Below are 17,024 nucleotides of genomic sequence, written 5' to 3' on the forward strand. Positions count from 1 at the left end.
TGGACTCTGAGGTTTGCAAGGGGTGAGATAAATCTCTCCTCTCCAATGAGGCTTTTCCCTCCTGAAATAAGTGGCTCCTTCAGATTTCAAGCATGTTGGAGTGCAGAGTGGGACAGGCAGAGGTCTGCACTGAGATTTCAGTGAGATCTGCACTGAGATTTCAGTGGGATTTGCACTGAGATTTCAGTGGGATCTGCACTGAGATTTCAGTGGGATTTGCACTGATGTTTCAGTGGGATTTGCTCTGAGATTTCAGTGGGATTTGCATTGAGATTCCAGTGGGATTTGCATTGAGATTTCAGTGGGTTTGCACTCAGATTCCAGTGGGATCTGCACTGAGATTTCAGTGGGATCTGCTCTGAGATTTCAGTGAGATTTGCACTGATGTTTCAGTGGGATTTGCTCTGAGATTTCAGTGGGAATTTGCTCTCTTTCAGGCTGGAGGTGCTGGGGAAGCTCCCAGCCTTTCTGTGCAGCCTCATCCCAGTGTCCAGAATGCCCAGCCCATGCACTGCAGTGCCATTGTTGTGCCCCTCTTGTGTCCCCCGAGGTGCCACAGTAGGAGCTGGGGGCAGGACAGGCACATGGAAGAGAAAAACCAAATCCCAGAGCATCCCCAGCCTCATCCACGATTTGTGGGTCAGCTGCTGGTCCTGCTCAGCACCTTGTCCTTGTCCCCCTGTGCCCCTTTGGATGTGGCTGAGCTGAGTTTGGTTTCTCTCCTCCCACCCCAGGACCTGGAGAAGGTTCAGATGCACCTGGAGGAAGTGAGGTTCTTTGATTTATTTGGCTACAGCGAGGAGGCAGGAGCCTGGCAGTGCTTCATGTGCAACAACCCTGAGAAGGCAACAGGTACTCAGGGGTGCTGCCTCTGCTGGGCTGGGTGTGTGGCCATGGTGGGGAAAGGGGAAAAGGCCAAACCAAACTGCCCACTGGCTGTTTTAATTGGAATTCTCCATTAAACTCATCTCTGGTGAGACAGGCAGGCCCAAACCTGATTTGGTGACACAGCCCCAAACTGCAGCATCACTGACCCTGGGAGTGGGAGGGCTCTGCACCCTCCTCCAGTGTCCAGAGAAAGGATCGCACCTCCTGGACCACACCCCAGGTGCTCTGGAGCCCACCCAGGTGCCACAAGTCAGAAACAACACCTGGTTCCTTATTCCTTCACTCTCAGAATTATTTGCTTTAATATCATTTACTCCACAGTGCACATCTCCTTAGGAACTTTGTGATTAAATCTTATAAATCTTATACTTCAGCTGTATTGGGAAAGAGGGTGAGTGGGAATAGGGAAAAGCAGCCTTTTTCCCAGGTATCATCTCCTGGTGCCCTGCTTTTGAAGTTTTTGAAGTTTTGGCACCCATTCCCTGACAGGCAGAGGAATGTCTTGTTCTCAGATGCTTTCTGCCACTCCATAAAAAGTCTGACCAATCCTGGCCAAGAATTTTGGCTATTTTGGCCAAGTGTTTGAGTAATTGGCTGTTTCAGAGAATTATTTTAACAGTTAGTGTCACTTCAGACTGCATCAACCCCGAATTTAGGAAGCCAGGCTGCCCCTGCTCATTCCATGGATGTTTGAGCATCTTCCCCTTCCCCAGCTCCCCTGGGACTCCAGGACCAGGACAGAAATCCTGCTCTGAGTTAAAACTTCATCCCCACAGTGCTTTCAGTGTGGTTTCCCCATCACATGTTGAGCTATGAGGAGAAGGAGCCTCTTGCTTAAAATGTCAAAGCTCAATGAAGTAACTTTGGTCTGAATTTCCAAAGACATTTAACCAGTGCAGCCTTGCCTCACTCCTGCTCTCCTGGCTGGAATTGTGCTTTTCATCAGCAGTTGCTCTCTTTGTCTCAGCTAAAAGAATTTTTGTAAGAAAGGCTCATTGTGAGTATCACAATTTTCTTCTGAGCTCCAAAGGCCTTTAGAAAACCAAGAAAATAAATTCCTTGAATGGGTCATGTGAAAGCTGAGGAAAGGAACGTGGAAGAGGGAGCTCAGAGAAATAAAAATTTCCACCTTTGCATTGGTGCTGCAGAGCTGTGGCAGCTGGGAAGGGTCCTGGCAGAGTGGGAGACCCTGCAGGGCTCTGGGTTTGTAGGATCTGACACAAGAAAGGATTTGGAGTTCAACTTGGACTGGTAAGGAATTTAAAGGCTGTGAAACATCTTTTATTTTCATTCCAGAGTGGGAAAGACCCTTTGAAATCTGAAATACTTTTGAGAGGCAAGAAAGCAATTTCTTCCTCTCAACAATGCTGTTTAGCAACCGAATTCCTGTTGAAGAAGGAATTCAGAGGCAATTTTTTTTTCTATTATTGTCTGCTGGGTTTGGTTTGCTGGGGTTTTGTTGCATTTTTTGGATGCCGTGTTGCAAGATGCCATTTATCCCCCAGATTTGGGCAAACACTGCCTTAAAGCCCTGGCCTTGCCTTGGGATGGAATTCCCAGAGCAGCTGGGGCTGCCCTGGATCCTGGAATGACCAAGGCCAGGCTGGACACTGGGTTTGGAGCAGCCTGGGACGGTGGGAGGTGTCCCTGCCATGGCAGGGGTGAGAGGTGATATTTAAAATCCTTTCCAGCCCACACCATTCCATGTTCCTGGGATCAGTGATTCCTGTTTGGCTGTAGCTGGGAGGGATTTTGGAGCTGGAAGCTGGAAAGAGCCAGCTAAGCTGAAACAACGTGGTTGATGCACCCCCAGTGACAATCAGAGAAAGTCTGACTCCTTCTCATGCATTCCTCTGCTTCCAAAGCGTGCCTTGTCCAACCACACTTCTCCAGAAGTGCTGGTAATCCATGGATTGGCTTTTCCTGCCACTGAGGAGGAAACAAACCCTGCCCTGGGCTCAGAGGAGGAACTGCAGCTCACCCCTGCTGTGTCCCAGCCCTGGCCATCCCAGCACAGCCACCAGGCTCCAGGAATGCTGGAAAATGGGAGGATCCCCCTGTTAGGACAGGCTGGCTGCTGGGAGCCTCATTCCAGCACAGCCCCCTGTACTGAGAGTTTGGCTTCACCAGCTCTTGCACAAAACATTCCTCAAAACCACTGCAGAGCCAGCAGGGAATTCCAGCTCTTCCCCCTCTGGAAGCTGACAAAGACATGGCAGGGATCCCTGGGGGCTGCACAGGAGCCACGGGCAAGGATTTGGCATCTGGGAAAAACTGAGGGTGCTTTTCTGAGGCCAATTCCTCTGGAAAACTGCAATTCCCAAGGGAAGCCTACACCACATTACCTTGGGAATAATTCATCCCCCTCCTGCAGTGCCATATCCAGAGGAATGAAGGAGCCCAAAATCACAAAAACTGGCATCCAGCAGTGTGTTCCTTCCAGGTTTTCAGCAAAACCCAGCGTGGTGATTAATGGAAGAGAGTGAATCCATATTCCCTGAGGTTAATTGCATTTATCTGCCACACATTCCATTCTTTCAAGTTCATAGGAGTTTATTATCACTGAGATCATTCATGAATTCTTGTGGAGGATTTTATGTTTCATCAAATTCAAGATTTAAAGCCTTGGGTTTTATCTGTCTCAAGTTCATCTTGGAAGAGTTTGGAGGGTTTTAAACTCTTTATTCAGTACCCAAACTACTTAGAGCTGGATGTTGTTGCAAAGAAAGAAAGATGGAAAATAGAAAATTCCAACAGCCACATCAACAGGACCTGCTCAGGGTTAAATTGGACTCAGTGTGTCGATATTAAGGTGATTTAAGAAAAAATAGGCATTTCAAGACCTTTGGATATTTCATGACCTTTTCACACTGAAAGAGATTTAGATGGGGTATTGAACAGGGGTTGCTCCCTGTGAGTGCAAGCTTTCCCTCCACGAGGATACCAAGCACTGCAGCAGCTTGCCCAGAGATGTTGTGGAGATTTTCCAAGTCCCACTGGATCAGTCCATGACCCTGTGGGTGACCCTGCTTGGAGCAGGAGGTTGGAGGAGAGACCCTCGAGCTGAGTTATTCTGGGATTCTGTGAAGCCAACCGCAAGGAAAATAAGCACCAGGGCTTAGAAAAATATTGGAAAAGAGATTTATTCTTATCTTGCCTGGATCTCTGTCTCCTAATCAGCCCCTCAGACACGCTGGCATCGGATTCATTAGGGCCACTTTGGAAGCTGCCATCAGAGCCCCCCTGGGATTCTCTGTGGATACACAGAAGTCCTCTGCTAGCATTGCCCAAAGCCACTGGCTCCTTAAGAGAGATCAATATTTCTTAGCAAATCCTGGGTTTGAAATAATTTGGCCATAAAAATTCACTTCAGGCCAAAATTGCACATTCACTTCCCTTCTCTCGTGTTGAGCTCCTGCCCACAAACTGTCTCGGTGTCATCTGAGCCCTTTGTGCCTCACCCCTCTCAGTTTGGCTGAAGAGGGATTGAAGATGCTCCTGCAGAGCCAGGAGCCAGGCAGAGAACAATATTTAACAAAAATTGCCATGTCTTTTGTAAGGGGGATGTTAAAACGTGGTTCTGTCCCACTAAAGAGCTTTTGGGGAGAGGGTGCAGCCCCAAACCAACCTCTGGGGAAATTTATCCCCTTTTGCAATGACAGCATCTATAGAGGGAGAAAACAACCTCTGCTTTACTCTGTGCCATGCCAGGCCTGGTGCTGGCACAAAAACACCCAGAAAAGTTGTGGAGTCAGGGCTGAAGTGGCTGCGTGGAGCAGAGCACGGCTCTGGAAATCACAGCTGCAGCTCCCCCCCGGCACTGAGGCTTTGCCAACCCCCTTTTCATTCATCCATCTCCTTCCAAGCCTCCCTGTCTGCAGAGACAGAAATATTTATGGTTTTTCCTGAGGAAATTGCACGAGTCCACGCTGCACCCCCCGCCAGCCTGGCTGCCAAGGAAAACAAGGCTGGGGGAAGGACACAGCCCTTACCTACAGCTGATGCCTGTCTTGGTGCTGCTTTGCCCTCTTCCAGAAAGGATCTGGGTGCCCAAAAAGCCATCAAGCCTTTGGGCACCCTGCTCACCTCCTTCCTCAGCAGCCTTTGGGCTCAGGAGATGGCAGTGAAGGTGTTCAAGGATGGAGCTGGGGGTGGGAGAGCAGCCAGGGATCACTGCCCCTCTGAACGTGCTGGGATGGGCTCCAGGGAAAACATCCCAGCCAAAAACGTGCCCTGCCAGCCTGCCTGTGCCTTGCACTGCCCTCTGGTCTGTCTGCTCCTGTGTGTCCTGCTGTCAAGGTGGAAGAGAAAGGGAAAAGAGATCCCTAGGAGATTATTAGGGCTTGAAGCTGCCAGAGAGCAGGGTGAGCTGGATACTGGGAAAGTCCTTCCTTGGGATGGTGGGGAGGGGCTGGGCTGAATTCCCAGAGAAGCTGTGGCTGCCCCTGCACCCCTGGCAGTGTCCAAGCCCAGAAATTGTTATTGCAGGGCTGAGGAACAGCTGGGAGGTGTGGGGGGGAGAAGTTTGGGATGAGGGAGGAGGAAAAGAGATGGGAGAGGGGTCTGAGCTGTCAGCTCTGTGTGCTCAGCCTCCCCAGCAGGACATGGCTGGGCTGTCTGTGTGAAGTCAGAGCTGAATGCTGCAGGCAGAGGAAGGCACAACAACCTTCCTGCAGCACAGCATGAGCCCTTAGCTGGGGACAAGGAGGGCAGGACTAACCCTGGCTGTGTGTCCCCCCCAAGGTGTGAACCAGGACGGGCAGCCCCTGATGGAGGGCAAGCTGAAGGAGAAGCAGGTACGCTGGAAGTTCATCAAGAGGTGGAAAACTCGGTACTTCACCCTGGCTGGCAACCAGCTGCTGTTCCGCAGAGGCAAATCCGTGAGTGCCAGAGCAGGGGCTGCACCCCTGTCCCTGCTCCCCAGCACCCCGAGGATTCCACCCCTCAGCTCTGCCCACGGGGCACAGCCAGAGTGCTGCACAGGAGCTGCCACTGCTGCCTCCCCAAGTCTCAGGGGGCACAAAGATCATCCCAACCCATCCCCTGCCATGGCAGGGACACCCCCCACAGCCCCAGGCTGCTCCAAGCCCTGTGGACACTTGGATAAGATGTGGCAGCAGCAGTGTGGTGACACTTGGGGACATCACATTGAAGGAGGAGTTCACTGAGAACTGGAGAATCCCAGAGTGGTTTGGGTTGGAAGGGACCTTAAACATCATCCAGTCCCAGGGACACCTCCCACTGTCCCAGGCTGCTCCATGGCCTTGGACACTTCCAGGGATGGGGCAGCCAAAAGATGTGGCAGCAGCAGTGTGGTGACACTTGGGGACATCTCCACAGAGGAGGAGGAGTTCACAGAATCCCAGAGTGGTTTGGGTTGGAAGGGACCTTAATCCCCCCGCTGTCCCAGGCTGCTGCCAGCCCTGCCCAGGCTGGCTGGGACACTGCCAGGAGCCCTCAGGGCTTTGTGAGGGTGGCTCCTCACAGGTGCCCTGTGCTGTGTCCCCGTGTTCCAGAAGGACGATCCCGACGAGAGCCCCATCGAGCTGAGCAAGGTGCAGAGCGTCAAGGTGGTGGCCAGGAAGCGCCGGGAGCGGGGCCTGCCCAGGGCCTTCGAGATCTTCACGGACAGCAGGAGCTACGTGCTCAAGGCCAGGGACGAGAGGAACGCCGAGGAGTGGCTGCAGTGCCTCAACGTGGCTGTGGCGCAGGCCCGCGAGCGCCAGAGCCGCGAGGCCACCACCTACCTGTAGCCATGGGCCACCAAACTGTGTCTGTGTGACAGCAGGCCTGGGCCACCAAACTGTGCCTGTGTGGGACCAGGATGGCCACAAGGCCACCACCTACCTGTAGCCATGGGCCACCAAACTGTGCCTGTGTGACAGCAGCCTGAGGGCCACCAAACTGTGCCTGTGTGGGACCAGGCCTAGGGGCCACCAAACCGTGTCTGTGTGGGACTGGGATGGCCACAAGGCCACACCAGCCCTGGGGCCACCAAACTGTGCATGTGTGACACCAGGATGGCCACAAGGCCACCACATACCTGTAGCCATGGGCCACCAAACTGTGCCTGTGTGGGACCAGGCCTAGGGCCACCAAACTGTGCCTGTGTGACAGCAGGGCTGGGGCCACCAAACTGTGTCTGTGTGGGACTGGGATGGCCACCAGGCCACACCAGCCCTGGGGCCACCAAACTGTGCCTTGTGTGGGACCAGGATGGCCACAAGGCCACCACCTACCTGTAGCCATGGGCCACCAAACTGTGCCTGTGTGACAGCAGGCCTGGGGCCACCAAACTGTGCCTGTGTGACACCAGGGCACATCCACAAGGCCACACCAGCCCTGGGGCCACCAAACTGTGCCTGTGTGACACTGGGATGGCCACAAGGCCACCACATACTTGTAGCCCTGGGGCCACCAAACTGTGCCTGTGTGGGACCAGGCCTGGGGCCACCAAACTGTGCCTGTGTGACACTGGGATGGCCACAAGGCCACACCAGCCCTGGGGCCACCAAACTGTGCCTGTGTGGGACCAGGGCACATCCACAAGGCCACACCAGGCCTGGGGCCACCAAACTGTGCCTGTGTGACACTGGGATGGCCACAAGGCCACACCAGCCCTGGGGCCACCAAACCGCACCTGTGTGGCACTGTGGGACAATCAGGAGGCCATGTCAGTCCTGGGGCCACCAAACTGTGCCAGTGTGACACCACAAGGCCACACCAGGCCTGTGGCCACCAAACTGTGTCTGTGTGACATCGGGATGGCCACAAGACCACACCAGGCCTGGGGCCACCAAACTGCCTGTGTAACAATGACACCCCCGGTGCCACCGTGGGAACACGCCCTGGCACGGGGACACTGCCACATCCCCTGGGGACATCCAGGGGGGGTTTTTTTTCAGCCTGGATCCAGGGAATGTGGCCACAAACCCAACCCCGAGGGCTGTGACACTGCCAGGAGAGTTCCAGGAGTGAGGATTTCCTGCTCTCCTCAATCAACCTGATGTAAAAAATTTAATTTTCTTTATTTAATCTCAGTGGACTTTATCCTTTTATTGTTTATATGTGTCCGTGCTGCTGCTTTCAGGTTTAAATTGGGAAATTTGAAAGATTTTTTATGGCTGGAAAATAATTTTAAATATTTAACTAACTTGATTTTCCCTCTTTTTCCTGCTTTTGCTCTGCTTATAACTGAATGTAATTTTTTTTTTTAATTCTCTTCTCCATTCTGTAGCTTTTCAAAATTTCTGCAAATCTGGAAAATTCCCAGTTTGTTTGATTTTCTTTGTTACTTTCAAATTATTCCAAAGTGGAGGAAGTGCTGTAGAAGACACTGAAAGGAAAAGAGGGAAGCAAAAAAAGAATGAGAAGAAATGAGCTCAGAGATCATTCAAGGCTGAGTAGAAATAAAATTTGAAATTTTCCAATCTACTAAAATGTATTTTGTAAAAAGATGTTGCCAGAAATGTGGAAAAATGGGGGATTTCACCCATTTAATTTTCAATACCTGGACCAGCAAATCCTCACCTTGCCCTCAGGACAAAGCACTGAGTCTGTGGGGAGTGAAGTCAATTTATAGGTGAGAATTTGGAATTGATCACTGTGAGCTCCAGAATTACATCCTGCAGCTCATCCTGAGTTCATCCACCCCTGATAAGTGACCTCAAAAACAACTTTTACAGATCAGACATTCTGTGTTCCCTTCCTTTGGAGCCAGGGCTCAGTCTGCCACCTCCGAGTGGTGCCACTGATGTCCCTGTGTGCTGCTGGGACAAACAGAGCTCTGTGTCACCTGCTGTCCCCAGCCTGGGGCACTCACACCCTTCCCTCCAAGCTCAGTGGGATGGGAACAACATGGAATTGTTCTGGAGTTAGAGACACCCTGGGTGCCATGCCAGGAAATAATTCCCTAAAACACAGAGCCCAGCCACACTTCTCCTGACTCCAATTAAAACTTGGAGGAAAATAAAACAGAAATTCAACTGGCAACTTCTTCCTGTCACCCTCCTAAAAGAGAAACACAGAGATCATCAATCCAGTGTAGAATGAGAGCAGGAGACTTCTCAAGCAAATGTATAAATAGATTTTGTTGGTTCTTTTTCAAACAAAATGTATAGGAACAGTTTGGATTTCAATATCCAAAATGTTTTGGATGTAAATATCCAAACCAGTTTGGATTTCAATATCCAAAACATTAGATTTAAATATCCAAAACATTTGGATTTCAATATCCAAACCATTTGGATTTAAATATCCAGGAACACGCTGGCAGCTCTGACTGGGCAGTATTTTCTCATCTTTGCAGGAACCATCGTGGTCCTTTGCAGTGACAGCACTGAGAGCTCATCCTGGAGAAAGGGCTGGATGCACCCAACCTCCTCAGAGCCCACAGCTCCAGGAATCTGTCACAGCAGCTCCCAGTCCAAACCAGCACCCCCAGTCCCTTCCACATACTGGGGGCACAGACCAGCTTTAGGGTTTAACCAAACCAAACCAAACCAAACCAAACCAAACCAAACCAAACCAAACCCCAGCCCTGATCATTCCTGAATGTGAGCAATTTCCAAACCCTCCAAGTTTCACAGACCAGCATTGCTTCTCTAGCAAACAAATCCTTCAAAAAACTGGCTCCCACTTCCTTGTGCAGGGTTCTGCAAGGACAACAATCCATGTGTTCCTGAAAGAGCTGAGACTCCAGTGCCACAGATCCTTCAGGGACCCAAGTCTGGGTGAGGGTGTGACCTCAGAAAGGAATAAAATAGACATTTATTGAAAGGATTTTATTAATTATTTATTACACCTTGGGCAGTGCAAGAGCTCAGCTGGGGCTATGCTTAAATCAAACCTAAGCTGGATCCTGCTCACGAGTTTTACACTTTTGTAAGTTTTGGTTCATCTCCACATTGGGGTCAATTATCCAAGCACAGCCCCAGGCTATGAAGTCTCAGCCCCTTGGCTTTCCCCTTTCCCTTGCTGCTGTTTATGATTTTTGGTTGTCCTTGATTCTCCTGCTAGAGAGGAATTGTTTTGTCCAACTCCCCTGTGAAGAGACCTTACTAACACCTAATATGAAGTTCCAGAGTTGCACACTAAACAGCAGATTCTGAAAAACATAAAAGCTGAAGCCCAAGGCATCACACAGGGGATGATCTGCTGGGCTGGATCCCTGCTCCAGGGCAAGTCAGGCTGGGTGGGATTTCCTAGAAATCACCAACACTGCCTTCCCAGGGCTGGTTTGTGAGAGCTGAGCCCAGCTCCAGGAAGATTTCCAAGGAAATTTTACCCTCCAGTTCTCCCCCCTCCCCAAACAAAGCATTCCCCAGCTCTGTGTCTGACAGGAATGGAGCAGAGAGACAAATGCTGAGGTGTTGCACACAGGCCTCACATACAGCACGGGGATAAGTGGAATAAGCTGGACATTATTTTTCCAGCCCTTCCAATTCCAAGCTCAGCCACCCATGGGACTAACCTTGCCTGCTCCTTGTTGACAAGTCCTCTAATTCATCCTGATGCTGATGACTAATATTCCTTGGGTAAAGTCCTTGACCTTGCTGAGGTCAAACGCAAAACTCCCATTACCTCTAACAGGGCCAGAGTTTTCCTTGGATCCCTGTGTGTCCTGGTGGTACCTTTACAGCTTCCTGCTCTCCCCAGGCTTGGCCAGCTGCAGGAACACAATCCCTTCCCTCCCCACTGACAGACCTCCAGCACCTGCTTGGCAGATTTTGGACAAAAGCTGCTTCCCAAACTTTTTAGCAGCATCAGGAGCCAGCTGTGCCTGCACCGAGGTCACCCCATGGGACCTGTGGGATGTGACCACCCCACAGTGTCACTTCTGCACTTTGGGGGCAACAACAGAATTCCTGCAGCTGGAAACAAGAAATGGGGGTTGATTGTGAGTTTTTTTTCCACAGAAACAATAGAGGCATGGCTGCAGCAGCTAGGAAGGGTTTATATTGCACCTGTGAAGGATCAGGACATTGATTAATTAGATGTCAAATTACAGCTACATTGAGTTGGCTCAATTATTCCATAAATCTCCCCATTGTCTAATTAGCCAAAGGAAGGAGCAAAATCAGACTTGATTCATTTCACTGCCTCACTGAAACGACCTGGAGCTCTCAAAACAGTTTGTGCTGGGGGTGGTTTTGTCAGGACATGGATGTCCCCAGTGCCCAGCCCAGGTCTCTGTCCCACCCCAGTGATCCCAGTCCCAGCCCCTGCAGGGGATCCCCCAGCCCAGGCAGCCCTGGCAGCTCTCACACTGTCTCAGGATATCACAAGATTTAGATTTGTTTGCTTCTCCAGATGTGGACACTGCAATATAGATGTTGTGTCCATCTTCTCTGGATATCGACTCCCCAGCCCTGCAAGTGTTCAAGGCCAGCCTGGATGGGGCTTGCACAAACCTGGCCCTGCCCATGGAACAAGATGGTCTTTGGGTCCCTTCCAACCCAAACCCTTTTATGGTTCCATGAAAATCCTGGCATTTAAGTAACTGCAACTTTCAGGACACACTGAAATCACTCGGTTTGTTTTAGGACAGAAGTAAAAATATGTTTACACAATAGCTATTGTTTGAGAGCCAAGATTTGCCTCCTGATCTCTGCCCCTGCCCCTCCCTCCCGGCTCCTCCTCAGCAGGAAAATCAGCGTGGCCCTGTGGTGGCTGTGTGTCCTGGAGGGGATGGAAGGGGACACTGGGATGCCAGGGCTCCTTCCCAGCCAGGCCATGGCAGTGCCAGAGCACAGGTGGCTCCTTGGGCTCAGCGGCCACCCCCAGGCACTGCTCAGCCACTGCCTTGGATGTGGTTCCACCACCCAGAGCGTGGCTAAAGGTCACTGAAAACCCAGGATCAGAGCAGCCAATGCCTCCAGGTTAGGAGTGAAAAAACCCTGGTTTTCACTGGCAGCTCCTCATGGAAAAGATGTGTCTGTGGGTTTTGTTTAGGGATTTTTGTAAAGGATAACTTTGCATCACCGCGAGCGCGCCCGTCAAAGGCTCCAGGCTCGCTGTGGTGGAACCAGGATTTCCTTGGGGATAAACAACAGCAGAGGACCTTGTGTGACAGAAGAGATTCCAGCCCAGAGAGCCCAGCCTGGCTGTGCTGCAGGGCCCCCAGCACAAGGGAAAACATTCCAGGGGTGTTGTTTTTGCTTTGAAGGACACGAGTGTGAGGATCCTTTGCTCCAGTGCAGGTGGTGTTTAGGCAGCAGCAGAGTCTGTTTGTCCAGCTGTCCCTGACCATGCCTCAGCTCAGAGAGCCACACAGTCCCAGAACAGTTTGGGTTGGAGGGGAACCTTCAAAACCACCTCATCCCACCTCATCCCACACCTTCCACTGCCCCAGGGTGCCCCACACCCTGTCCAGCCTGGCCCTGGACACCTCCAGGGATGGTTGATGGTTCCATGGGGTCCCTGTGTCCCACTGCCCATCCAGCAGGGAGCAGGACAACGTCAGCACAGGGAAATCATGGAAGCACAGGGCCACTGACACCTTTGGGCTGTTGCTGATGTTTTAAAGCCACAGCTCCCACCAGGCCTGGTCATTGCAGAAATGCAGAGAGGAGTTTTGATGGTTACATTTTGGGTTAGGGAACACAGCTTGACGTGAAATCCAAAAATGCCAGAAATGCCTTTTGTCCACCAGTGGTTTTCAGCAGCTTGTTAAACACTCACAGATTGTTTGGGCAGCCTAAACCCTGACAGGCCTGTGATGGAGACATCTTTCCTTTATTTGGGCTGATGTGTGAGGTGACACAGCTCTTACTCCCTCCCATCCCAAAATGTGCCTTGGGGAAAACAGCCCTGCAGAGGGGTCAGCTGGGCTTTGCCACAACTGTCTGGAATATTCCCATTAATCATTGAGCTAACAAGGTTTTCTGAGCTCCTGGAGAGGTGGGCATGGAGAGGGGAGTGCCTGGCTCCTGTGCTGCCAGAGCTTCAGCTGCAGGGGTTCAGGCAGTGATGTGCAGGTGGCAGAGGGATGGGGGCATGCAGAGGATGAGCAGGATTTGCTCCAGAGGGAAGGAGGGGATTGTGGCTCAGGACTGCTGGGTGGGCAAGCAGGAAAAGTCTCCCTAAAGAACAACATGCTTGGCTCTGATCCATGAGGCTCCTGGATGTGCTGGAAGCTGGGTGGAGACCTGGAGAAAGCCATCCTTGGTCCTGGCCTGCTTGAGAAGAGCCCAGGAGCAGGATGCCTGCTCATCTCCAGATGTTTGGGGCTTCAGGAGGTCCCAGCTGCCAAGGGAAGCAGGTGAGTGTCCAGCACCTGGGCTTTGGGGATATCCCAAAGGAGCCAAGAGCTTCAGGGACAGCCTTGAGGGACATTGAGGGAAGGGGCAATCAGTAATTTGGGGGAGCCCAGCCTGTGAAATCCATCAGTGTGAAATCCATCAGTGTGAAATCCTACATTGGTTTTTTGGTGGGGTGCTTTTTTGTTATTTGGTTATTTTGGGAGCATGGGAGAGCCAGAAGTGCTCCCTGCATGGCTGAGTCATCCAGCTTCTCTGCTCAGCTCCAGCACAGTGAAAATGGTAATTATAGTAAATTGTGACTTTTCTCTTGATAATGATGCCTGCAAATGGGCTTTGAGGGAACAATGGAATAGTGCTGATCCCTTCTGGGGCTCCCCTGTGACACAGAGCAGACTCCTGGCACGGTTTGAGGCAGAACCACCACCAGCCTTGTCCTGCTGCACACCAGGGGCACAAGTTCTTCCTTCCAGCCCTCCTGGCAACACCAGCAGGCACAAAAGGGCCACAAAATCAGAATTAACACCTTTTGAACTGGACAGAATCCTTGATTAGTGCAGTCCTGTTTGTAACCAGTGCAGGAGAAATGTGGGATTAAACCCCTGAGCATCCCAGCCTGTCCCTGTCCCTCTGCCAGAGCTGCTGCACGCAGGCTCCACTCCCTGGGTGTTATTTTGGATTTTTTTCCCAGTTTAATTCACCTCCAAACTGAGCTTTACCTGAGGTCACAGATAAATCTGGCAAGTTTTGGGTTGTTTTGCAGTAAAGTGCTGCCTCCTGCTGGGTGCAGGGCCCTGTAAACAGTAATTTAGTACAGAGGATTTCTTTCAGCTTTGAATTTTTTTCAACTTTGGAAAAGGCTTTGCAGATATTGCTGGGCGTTTTTATCACATTCACTTGCCAAATCCCATTTTTTAATAATTAATTTTAAGAATTAATTTTTAATAATTAAATTAAATTGGAGAAATACTAGGAAATTATTTTTCCAGTTACTTGAGAAGCCTTAGAACATCTTTGAGAATCTCCTCGTTCAGACTCTGATCTGTTCCAAAAATGAGTGGCAGAATTACTCAAGAATGTTGACTAAAAGGAGATTTCCATTAAAGACAAACCTTATTCTAATATATGACACTGTACACTTTGCTCTTAAAGCAGAAATCCCTATTTCTGTCAAGCCTTGAACAAAATGTCTTCCCACATCCTCATAAATGACTTATTAACATGATTTTTAAAAATTAATTTTATTCCTTTGTGGTAATTCCCTTAACTAACAGGAACTGGAGATATTCTGAGACATGGATATCCCAGACTGAATTTGTACACCTGTACATGCTTAAATCCAATTTTCTCTTGGTGCTCTGGGGACAGAGAGCTTAATGATGACACTGTCACTAATTACTACAAAGAACCAATTAATTCTATTTATTCTATTTCCAAATGGCTCATCAGTGGCAATACTGGCTGTGTTCAGTATTGCTGTTGTTGTATCAGGAAAATATTATTTTAAGGAAAATCTTGCCTGTGTTTTCTCACTTGGATTTCCCCTCCCTTTCCTGGGGAGGCTCTTGCTGTTCATGTCCCTTTTACAGAGGGGGTGACACAAAAATAACCAAAAACCATCCTGAGGCTTTTCTGCAAAATCCCACCAGCCCACTAGATGGCAAAAAAGCCCTGGGAAAAGCTCACAAATATCGCTGTCATTTAAACCAAGCCAGTGAAAAATCCTCAATGGGATTCTATTTTGGCTTTTAGCTAACCCCAGACCGCTGTGGTTTATTTTTAGGTTTTTTGTTAGGGCTGGGATTGAATGAGCCAGACGGTATTTTTTGTTTGGACTCAGATGTTTATTCATTTTTATTTATATTGCAGTTTTACAAACTGTGAGTTTTACAGTACTTTGAGCTAACAAACTAAAAATGGAGATTTATTTTTCTTTTTACAAGGTTTTTTAAGGATAAATTGTTTAATTAAGAAATGACACTTAAATTATTTTTAGTTTTTACTTAATAACTAATGACTCATGGTCTGCAATGAAAACTTTTTTAATTAATGATATAATATTACCTAAACCCATGGAGAAGGTGAAGAAGGACTAGCTTCCACAATTTCCATCTTGCTTTATATATATTACTATATTCTGAAACTTTAAAGTTTTTTACTATGTGATATTACACATTTCTGTTTGAACTACACACTCATAATTCTAGTTCTATCATTTAATTTTGGAAGTTTTCTTTACTTCTTTTTGCTTCTTCTTTTCTTTCTTTTACTTCTTTATTTCTTTGGAAGTTACTTTACTTTCTTTCTTTTCTTTCTTTTTTTTTTTTAGCTCAGGTCAGATGCAGTGTTCTCCTGGGGGCCAGCACAGAAAGTCTGAAATTCTCAGGGTTCCAACACCAGACTACAGTGAAGTCTGTAAAAAAAAAAATTAATTAGATACAGAAGTAAAAGTTGTTTCACATTCTTGAATGTTGAGGTACAAAATGAGCTTTTACATGGAATGATTTGGGTGGAAAGGAACCTTTAAAGGGACATTTGCACTGTGCCAGGGCAGGCACAGAATTCATCCCAGGGAGGAATTCCTTCCTTCCTTCCTTCCTTCCCCAAATCCAGTCTGAGCTCACTGACTGCTGCCAGTGTCACACCTCAGGGAGCTCCTGCTGCTTTCCTGCACTGCCCCACTCCACCCACAAGGCCACAATTTCGTGCTTTATTGCAATCAGTGGGGAATTTGTCACTGACTCAGAGTTCAGTGGAGATTTCACTCAGATACTGCAGGAGAATAAAGTCCCTGACAGAGCAGGAGATGAAGAGGCAAGGACCTGATGGCCCTGATCTTTCTGGTGTGAATCATTCTCTGAGGAGCAAAAAATAGCATTAAAGATCTCTTGAGGTTAAGGAGACACTTGAAAATGCTTTAAATGCAGAACAAACTTGCAAAGCCGTGAAGAAATGCTTGGAGAGCTCACAGACCATGACAGGAATTCATTCCTGCAGGGAGAGAAGGAGCCAGGACATCACCCCCAGCTCTACCCTGGCTCTGCTCTGTGCCCTCCTAGCTTTGCCAGCTGGTATTTTAACACCTGGATGACAGAAGTAACAACTTGTTTAATAGCAAAGCAGTTATTTTTATCTTCCAGAGCGTATCTGAACAGCACAAGAGCCTCCCTGGTTCCTGTGAGCGTGCACACACAGAGCTGCTGTCCCTGCTGATCACACCTTGGGAAATGCAAATATGCAAATGGTGAAGTGGTGACAGATTTGCTCGGTATTTACATGAGGTGAAGCATCTCTGCAGCAGCTGTGTGAGCAGGGGAAGCACCTGCTGGCACTCTGCAACTCACATTTCCTTCCCCGTGATCAGATAAGTGGGGTTTGGTGACAGCCCTGTCCCCAGCAGCAGGATGTGGCCTGGGTGTGCTCACACGGGGCCTCACAAACACTCCAGAGTCCCTGCCTGGCACAGGCACCTGTGTGCCTGCTGCACAGCAAGGGGGCTCTGGGATGGGAATGTCCCCCTGGGATGGCAGTGTCCCCCTGGGATGGGACAGGAGTGTCTCTCGGGGACAGGACAGGAGTGTCCCTCTGGGATGGCAGTGTCCCCCTGGGATGGGAATGTCTGGGCTGTGCCAGGGTTGTTAACAAAGTCTTGGTGGGCAGGAAATGGCCCAAGGCTCCAAAGGCCTGAGCAAAGAGGCAGCTCCTGGCTAAAGCAATTCCATCTTAACCAGACTGAACTCAGCAACGCTCACTTGGGCTCAGCCTGGGGCCCAGCTGAGCACAGCTGATATTGGGCTCTGCAGGCTGAGTGTCACACAGGTGATTCTGGGCTTTGCAGGCTGGGTGTGACAGTCCTGACAGGACCAGACTCTGCAC

General features: G+C 49.7%; 1 protein-coding gene across 2 annotated transcripts in view; it reads left to right on the forward strand.

Moving 5' to 3' along the window:
* VEPH1 (ventricular zone expressed PH domain containing 1) overlaps window positions 1-6,936 on the forward strand; it is a 59,394-nt gene extending 52,458 nt beyond the window's left edge. The window contains exons 13-15 of one of the 2 annotated variants that reach the window (XM_033068947.1): window positions 735-852; window positions 5,632-5,768; window positions 6,405-6,936. In XM_033068947.1, coding sequence (XP_032924838.1) covers window positions 735-852; window positions 5,632-5,768; window positions 6,405-6,641 — 492 coding nt within the window. In that variant the 3' untranslated portion in view covers window positions 6,642-6,936. Of the gene's footprint in view, window positions 1-734; window positions 853-5,631; window positions 5,769-6,404 lie in introns of those variants that run through there. The other variant, XM_033068948.1, reaches the window with a different exon arrangement.
* Window positions 6,937-17,024: the final 10,088 nt, after the last annotated feature.

This window comes from Catharus ustulatus, chromosome 10 (assembly GCF_009819885.2).
Source record: "Catharus ustulatus isolate bCatUst1 chromosome 10, bCatUst1.pri.v2, whole genome shotgun sequence".
NCBI classification, from domain to species: Eukaryota; Metazoa; Chordata; class Aves; order Passeriformes; family Turdidae; genus Catharus; species Catharus ustulatus.